This window comes from Protomyctophum parallelum, assembly GCF_964188405.1.
Source record: "Protomyctophum parallelum genome assembly, chromosome: 16".
Classification (NCBI taxonomy): Eukaryota; Metazoa; Chordata; class Actinopteri; order Myctophiformes; family Myctophidae; genus Protomyctophum; species Protomyctophum parallelum.
The window spans coordinates 18085084-18093963 of NC_139711.1; the positions used below are offsets into that span (position 1 = coordinate 18085084).

An 8880-nucleotide genomic window follows, 5' to 3' on the forward strand; every position below is an offset into this window, starting at 1 on the left:
CACTACTGTGGTGATCCTGATCGTGTCTGAATGTGTCAGCAATATCCCACTGTGTGAATTAATGACAGGCTTACTGAAGTTACTAAATATTATGCACCTCTTCCCATGTGCATGAACAGGCAACAGCCACATACATGGAGCGTCGCAGTCCCGCCCCCGACGAGTGGCCCGGAAGACCATTTCCAATTCATTTTTCCGTCGTTTCATGAAGTATTTATTTAAAGACCTGTAAGCCTCGGTCAACGCCAACTCGAATCGTGACAACAAACATTTTTTGGGGGCGAACAAATAATTAGAAAGAAGGGGGGGGAAAGGGCAGGGTAAAATACATTTGTTTGTTTTTCTACACGTGTCACGTGATCATGGATGCGCTTCCTTGTTTACATCGTTTAATCTAAATACGGTTTACATTTTAAAACGCGCTCGGCACGCGCGAACTGTGGGCGCATCTCGATCTAATCGGACCAAAATCGAAGTCAATCATCCGAGGGGCGAAGACTTCAGGAAAATATATATACACATCGTCCCTTCTTCTCTGAAGAGAACTGAACATGACTATTATTGTCACATAGGCTACATGACACGGTCTGTGAGCGTCGGGCAGTTTGCTTTAAAATGTGTACAGTCGTATTTGTGTTGTTTGTCATTGTACTACTGAGTCCTGTGGCTGAAGCTTTGGACAATGGTCTGGCGTTGAACCCCACCATGGGATGGCTGCACTGGGAGAGATTCATGTGTAATACAGACTGTGACACGGATCCCAGTAATTGTATCAGGTAAAGAGCTATGTAACCCGTAGGGAGAGGGCACAAAATTATGGGGCTAGGTAACACGTTATGTTTACTCAAGAAAGGTAGAAAGAAAGGTTTGCACTTTACCAAAAGACAAAGGCTTGCACAATGTCACTGCAGTGTTGACAGAAGGAAGTTGATGTTCTTTAGTGGAAAAGGTGACAGTGGGGAAAAAAGTGACACAAGCCAGTGGCAGTTTGGATCAAACCATCAACACTGAATGGAGATTGCCCATGTTGGCTATAAGTAGGCGGTCAGCCTATTAGAGGTAACCATTACCAATGACAATGGAGCTGATCGATGGAACGGGGTGTCGTCAATCAGCCACTGGTTGGTTGACACTGTCTCCCTTTGTGTGCAAAGAAAGATGCATAGGCTTATTAGGCTACATTGAAAAGTGCCTGTTCAAGGATATATATATATATATATATATATATATATATATATATATATATAGTAATCATAAACCTTGCCATTAAAAAATAAATAAAAGTGTGATGTGTTACTTTCTATTTGTGGAGCATGCAATCCTCCCATTGACTACTGTAAATGACCCCCCCTTTGATGAATTGAACAATGTGGACCCTGTTGTAAACAAGTGTAATGCTTAATTGGGTCGTCCACTCACAGTTAACAGTCTTTGTATTGAGTTTGTGCTTAAAATGTACTGTAAATTCTACAAACTGTTAATAAATATTTCAATCAATCAATCAAACCCCCCCCCCTCTCATCCAACTGTCCACCACCATGCCTGACACCTGTCTGCCCCCCCCCCCCCCCCCACCCCTCTCTCTCTCTCTCTCTCTCTCTCTCATCCAACTGCCCACCACCATGCCTGACCCCTGTCTGCCCCCCCCCTCCCTGTGTGCTGGCAGTGAGCGTTTGTACATGCAGATGGCAGATGTGATGGTGAAGGAGGGCTGGAGGGATGCTGGGTACGAGTACGTGTGCATTGATGACTGCTGGCCCTCACAACAACGCAACGCACAGGGGCACCTGCAAGCCGACCCCAAGAGGTTCCCAGGGGGCATCAAGCAACTTGCGGACTATGTGAGTGTTCGTACATAACTACAATCCACATACACAAATGTACTGATATTCTAACCCCATAGATATCAGGAAAGATATCAGCGTTTGTTGGTTGTGTATTGAATGACTGACTGAATACTTTATTAAGACAGAAATGTAGCATGAGGTACTGTGCATTTGGGCTAAAAGGATAACACAAAAAGATATAGGGGAGATATAGGGGACTTTTTTCCATTGTGGGCCTACCTATGACCTCTAACTCACTGAAAAACAGGGTTAGATCATTTAGATGGTCACAATATGAATGTGTAATTTATGTCTTTTGCATAATTCAGTAAAAATGGGAAACATCTGACCTAGGTCTTAAGGGCAGTCCATACTCCATACTATCTACGACCATCAAACTTTTCGTCTGAAAGCTCCGGTACAACTACAACATGACGTCACTCGCAACTTCTGAAACGCATTCCTCCGAATTTTTGTTCTGAAAGCTGCACTCCCATATGATGTGACTCTCCGAACTCTACTTCGGAGAAGAAATTAAAGTCTGATCTTTCCGACGAAAAGTTCGGTGGTCGGAGAGAGTATGGACTGCCCTTTAGATCTCAATCCCCTAGCTTCAGTTAAGGAAGTTATTAGAATTTAGATAACTCAATCTCAATGTGGGGTCCAGGGCTAAATTATGTACATTTAGGAGTTTCGGTTCCATTTGTACACTCTTAGTTAAATGAACACTGAGGATGTTTGTGTAGATTTGGGTCTGAGGGATTAAAAATTAAAAAATCTTGAAATTGCAAAGGTTGATTTAGGCAAATATGAGTTCAGAAAGAAAAATGCTTCCATCTCTTTGACTTCACCAAAATCCGTTTGGGAATCCAACACGCCCTTTTCATTGTTCATAGTCCAAGCACAAACGCGTTTTGACCTGTGTAACATCACCATCTACTGGTAGTGATGCATTACTGCATGCATAACCTCAGGTATTTTGTGACGTTTCAATTACAGATCTTTAGTTTGGTGTACTGAAGACTGCTTTTACAATGCATTAATGTTAAGTGAATGTGCTGTATTTTAGGTTCATTCTAAAGGTCTGAAGCTGGGCATCTATGCAGATGTAGGGACACATACTTGTGCTGGATACCCTGGCAGTCTGGGCTACTATGCGACAGATGCTCAGACCTTCGCTGACTGGGGAGTAGACCTGGTCAAATTTGATGGATGCTTTATGAAGTGGACCCTACTGGAAGAAGGTGAGTATGAGTGCTGATTGAAAATCCAAATTCAGTCTATTATTTTACACTTTAGTTTTAACTGCAGCTAAGAGCTAACTAAGTCACAAATAGGAGTCAAAGTTGCGCTTTTTGAAGTTGAATTCCTATTGGCCCAAATAATCAGCATTCATTTCAACTTTTAGTAATTTGAGGGCCAATCCAGTCCTAAGCCACTAATTAGTAATTGGAAACACTGGCAAAAGTGAAAGAACATGTTTGTGAAGAGCCATTGGCATTCATTGTGAATAGAAACAGAAAATGTGAAAACGCTCTGTGTATTCTCAATGTATTCTATGACCCTATTTCTCATTCTCAGAACTTGACAATAGACACCCAGTGTCTTCAAACATATAATAGTCTTATTAAGCCTTATTTTAACACCTTTTGATTTATTCTCATCAAGGCTATGTGAACATGTCAAAAGCACTGAACAAAACAGGACGAAATATCCTGTACTCTTGTGAGTGGCCATTGTATGAGTGGCCCTTCCATCAGGTATGTTACTAGAAAACAGTTGTGTATTATGTATGCTTTCAATCTAGTTAATGGATACATATTATAATATGCACCCAAGCTATCATATATATCAGATTCATTATGCCTACAGCCCAACTACACCGCTATCCGTGAGACTTGTAACCACTGGCGTAACTTTGCGGATGTGTACGACTCCTGGAGCAGCATCAAGTCTATCTTGGATTGGACTGCCTCTCACCAGAGCATAATAGCACCGTCAGCTGGGCCCGGGGGCTGGAACGACCCCGATATGGTACTGTTCTGAAGCACACCTCTTCACTGTAAACTTAAGAAAAATCCCTCAGTACTACATTGAACTTCGAGTCCATCCTCCACTTTTATGACCCGTACAGAAATCTAATTGTAACGTTATAAATTGAGACAACTTGGAGAACATTAACATTATGGGAGGCAAGTTTAACAGATACTGGCTGGCAAATTCTCAGTGCCATACTACTACACATCTTATTCTTTTAGAAATATCTGTGATGTCTTCAATGCTACAACAGCATACATTTTATTGAAGTTATGCATAGACAAACATTAATGTATTGCATAAGGATTTATTTTAATAGCAACAGAGTTGGTACATTTGGCATCCATTGTCTTTAATCCCAAATTAACTTTGCAACATGGCTAAATTATGTCTTCCAGTTGGTGATTGGAAACTTTGGCTTGAGCCATGCCCAACAGGAATCTCAGATGGCATTGTGGGCCATCATGGCTGCCCCTCTGCTAATGTCCAATGACTTAAGGGACATCTGCCCACGCTCCAAAGAGCTGCTACAAAACAGACGCATCATAGCCATCAGCCAGGACCCACTGGGAAAGCAGGGATACCGTACTTTAAAGGTAGGTTAGAGCATGCACCCCAATGTAAAACAGTAGATGCACACAGATCTAATCAGCATTTAATGTGTTTGGGATACCGGATGCAAAAGTCACTCATCTAACTAGAGGCAAGTGATAAAATATGTAATGCTTGACTTCATCTGCAGGTTAATACTTTTGAGGTATGGGAGAGGCCTTTGTCCAAGAGCAGACTGGCAGTAGCGGTGTTGAACAAGCAAGAGATTGGTGGCCCACGAGGTTTGCCTGTGGGCACCGTGCCTGGTTGGAAGATCTGCGACCCCCAGTGCAATGTCACTCTGATCCTGCCTCAATACAAGGAGCTGGGGATTCAGGCTCTCCACAGCAAGCTGGTGATAGCGGTCAACCCTTCAGGCACAGCACTGTTCACAGTCACCCCCAGCAGCAGCTTCGAGGCTCATCAGCATATGGACTGGCATGACACATACAAGCGCACTGTTCTGTAGGTGGTAATGCATTTCAGCTGCCGGTCTGATTCCAGCTCTGCTGTCTTAACCCATTTAGCCCCGAGGACAATTCTACAAATGTCTTCTGCATCCTGAGTTCCCTGAAAAACCGTGTTTCTACAGTATTTCAGTCGTTTTCAAACATTTTCATGTCAAGGACCCCCAAAAACGATGTAGTTCCAGCGACCTCCCCGGAAGCAAAGGTTTGCTCTGAAATATATATTCAAAGATTTCTACCACTATCATTTTTCAAAAATCTGAAGAAGAAAAAAAAAGCTTGTAGATCTGCTATTTTTCAATAGCTAAAGTATAACAAAATGCTTAAGACCAAAAGGGGTTCTGTCCAGAATGGGTTAAAGGGGTCACTTATTGTGTGGGTATGATTTTATACCATTTCCGATTAAGTTTTTATTTTATTGCTTGGATTTTAAAGGGAAACTGTACTGTTAATTTATGCACCGATACATGCAACAACTAATAAAGTTCTGTTTATTGTACCGTGTTGAACTGATACATCAGCAGTTGGGAGAACACACACCTTACAGTATCTTCAAAGAATAGCAGAACCAGACTTGGAATACTTTTATTGGATCCATTTATTGAAAACAAACTCGAAGAACCACATCTTAGAACTGGATGACCTGGCCCTGTAAGTGAACAGAAAGAAGACATGAGTTAGTGCAGCTCACCGATAGTCACAGCATACAGTCAGGAACAAGAGTTAGGGCCGATTCATACTTCTATTTTACCCCCGTTTCGGTGCTGTAGTGCCGAAATGATTTCGGCTCGTCAGAAATAATTCCTTAGCACCGAAGAGCCGACTTTAGGACGGTCCCCGCCCCCCCGAACCTCAAATGACGTCGCATTGTAGGCTCTAGAGCCGAACCGACTTTTATTCGCTCTAAAATAGGAGTATGAATCGGCCCTTACACCCACTGACATTCAGTTCTACAAGCCCATTTAAAAATAAATAAAAAGGTACACATGATCATAAGCTTGACTATGGAATGGGCTGGAAGAGTTTAATGATCAAACAAAAACACAATTTAATTATTTTATGAAAATAAAGTGCCAATAGCCGCTTTACCTTTGCTGCAGTTAAGTATTAGATTGAAAGTATGACAAAAGCACTGAATTGATCTATTTAACTCACAATGACACTACTTTTACGTGATGCCTGATAAAAATGATTTGATTGGCCCGTCTGCATTACTACTTGTGATATTGGCATACCAAAAGTACCCTGATGTAAGACTTAACTTGGGAGTAATGATGCTGAGGTTACTACAGACTCCAATATGCCCCATGATGCCTTGCTTATTGGAATATTTGCTCAAATGTTTTGCATAATGAATAAAAAAGGGCTACTTGGAACTGTAACACAACACAAATGCAGATAAATATGGGCCGTTAATATATGCTGAAATAGTGTTTACGGTAGTTTGTAGTCCACTACCATTAAGTCAAATAACCCAGTCTAGATTAATGGTGGTGTTGCATGCGAGTTCTTCCAACCCCCCCCCATGAAATGACATGCCCAATGCCAGGTTGAAAGTTGTTGCATTTTATTTCCCACCAAACGCAAAGATAGCATCCCTAATACACCTGTATCCTTCCATTATAGAGCACCGAAGTCTGACGTCAATATCGGTAGAGGGCGCAAATCCACAGGTTCATGTACTTTTTATTTGTATTATAATCCCCGTAGGAGAAACAGACTGTATCATATATGAGTGACTGACTGTTGCAAACGATACAGAGACACCTCCCTGACAATAACGCAGAGACAGCTTGTTTATTTTTGGACCACAACGCTTATACGAGACGGTATTAAGATGAGCCCATGTTATTCTCCATAGAGAAATTACTTCCGCGAACCAGGGGAATCGAAGGGATGAGCGAGCTACGTCAGGACTTCAGTGCTCTATAAAGACTCGAGTTACGTTGCTGTTGTATGAGTAAATTAGTACTTGGAACACCCTCCCCAGTTTAATTTTGGATCCCCTTAAATAAAAATCAAAGTAATCCGAAAACACAAGCACCACCCTGGGAGAACACATACCTTTCTCTTCTTGTCACCACCCAACTCAAAGTGCTTGCATCTTTTGATGGCCAGCATTCTCTTGGATCTGCAGTTGGGCTCCACGCACTCAAGCCTCAACACAATCTTCTTTGTGGTCTTGGCCTGGGGGGGAAAAAAAAACATGTACTGCATTACTGCACCATTCCCGATAGCCCTGGTCCAGTGCTTACAGAGAGTAGTTAGTCCAGTCCAGTGCCCTATAAGCACTGGAACAGGGCTACATTCTTAATTACCGTTGTGTCCCAGTGGCAAAATATATGAACAAATATAGACCACCACAACAATACATTTTCAAGGTAGATTTACCTTTTTGCGGAAAATAGGCTTTGTTTGACCGCCATAACCGGACTGCTTCCTGTCGTATCTCCTTTTACCTGTAGAACACATTAGCATTTTAGTCACAGTTCTGGGGCACGTCTCATTTCATTACACAACCAGTCATGGCTCTGTGCAGTAGAACGTTTCCTCACCCTGTGCGTAGACAGAATCCTTGCCCTTCTTGTACTGGGTCACTTTGTGAGGCTGGTGCTTCTTGCACTTCTTGCAGTAAGTCCTGCGGGTCTTCGGTACGTTGACCTGGAAGACAACAGAGCAGAGAACCAGGGTTACACATGATTCATGATGTCCATAATACAGTCATTATTTGACATTACACATTAGGGTTCATGATGACATACCATCTAATGTTAAGACATTGTTCATGATCATCTATTGACAATACATATGGTTCATAATCATCTATTGACAATACATATGGTTCATGGTGATGTGCTTCAGTAATTAGTCATTTTAAATCAACTTTCGAGGCATCCACATTTATGAATGGCTTGCCAAGAGGGTTAAATCATCACCACCCCCCCCACCACACACCCATTTGTATTGTCACACGTGACACGGGGGCAACTACCAAACACATATCAAGTTTACAAACAATGTACATACATAGACATGTTCAAATGTTAGTATACATTAACTGCAATAATGAATATCTACCTTTTAGAGCTAGAATGTATGCTATGCTATATGTCTACTGGTATTTATTTGCGTTGTTTTAATTATGTTACTGCCGCAGCTACACCTTTGACTATTGAAGAACCGAAACCAATGTCTGCTAATATACACTAACTAAATATTCAAATTACAGAAATTAATTAAAAATACGATAGGTACCACCAGGACAGTTGCGAGCTCAGTGGCTGCAGCACCAAATAAGCTAACACTTGCAATGCTAAGACCATGTTATTGATCCTATCAGGGGAAGACAAGTTAGCAAGGATTCGCAAGCTGCAAGCAGATGTATTTGGATTAATTTCCACATAATATATATATATATATATATATATAACAGAACTACGTGAATGACGTTTTTAAAGCTCTGTGGGTGGTTAACCACTTGTTAAAAGCCATGTTTATACCTCGGCTATTAGAAATCCGTAAGGCCATTTGATATGAACGAGGGGAGCCACTCGAGTTTAATTTGTAATTAAACACCGTTTGTCGGAAAAGAACACCGTTAATAACTAACACCGTGCGTACATTGACATCATGTTTACGTGTGCAGATGAACTAAACGCAATATTATTTCTGTAATGGACAGGATTGGAGATGATTGAACAAAGTATAACTGAAGGCAAAATCCGTACCATGTCTGCGACCCGATGCAGAGGAAAAGAGGAAGGCTGACACCGGAAGCAGTCTTTAATAAGCACGGTGGCCAGAAATGTACTGCATATTTCTAAAGTCTGCCCCCTAGCGACTGTTGTTTTTTTAGGCGGACAAAAACTACAAGCCTATTTTGTAGATTGAATGTTAGGGTTTTAAAGAATAGTTAGTCTACATTCAATTTATTTGATCAACATTTATGAGCCATCTCA

The 8880-nt window shown here is 41.5% G+C and overlaps 2 protein-coding genes across 2 annotated transcripts; one reads left to right on the forward strand and one right to left on the reverse strand.

Moving 5' to 3' along the window:
* The first annotated feature begins 213 nt into the window (after positions 1 to 213).
* On the forward strand, positions 214 to 5023 carry gla (galactosidase, alpha). The gene is made up of 7 exons (XM_083785516.1): positions 214 to 776; positions 1667 to 1841; positions 2896 to 3070; positions 3495 to 3586; positions 3699 to 3860; positions 4262 to 4459; positions 4606 to 5023. The coding sequence occupies exons 1-7, from the start codon at positions 616 to 618 to the stop codon at positions 4921 to 4923; spliced, it is 1281 nt and encodes a 426-aa protein (XP_083641642.1). The 5' UTR covers positions 214 to 615; the 3' UTR covers positions 4924 to 5023.
* A 467-nt stretch (positions 5024 to 5490) lies between these two features.
* Positions 5491 to 8689, reverse strand: LOC310873195 (large ribosomal subunit protein eL42). Its single transcript, XM_083785517.1, has 5 exons — positions 8650 to 8689; positions 7477 to 7582; positions 7313 to 7380; positions 6986 to 7108; positions 5491 to 5570 (listed from the first exon to the last, which is right to left on the reverse strand). Exons 1-5 carry the CDS (start codon positions 8650 to 8652, stop codon positions 5550 to 5552), a joined length of 321 nt encoding a protein of 106 aa, XP_083641643.1. The 5' UTR covers positions 8653 to 8689; the 3' UTR covers positions 5491 to 5549.
* Between the last annotated feature and the right edge of the window lie 191 nt (positions 8690 to 8880).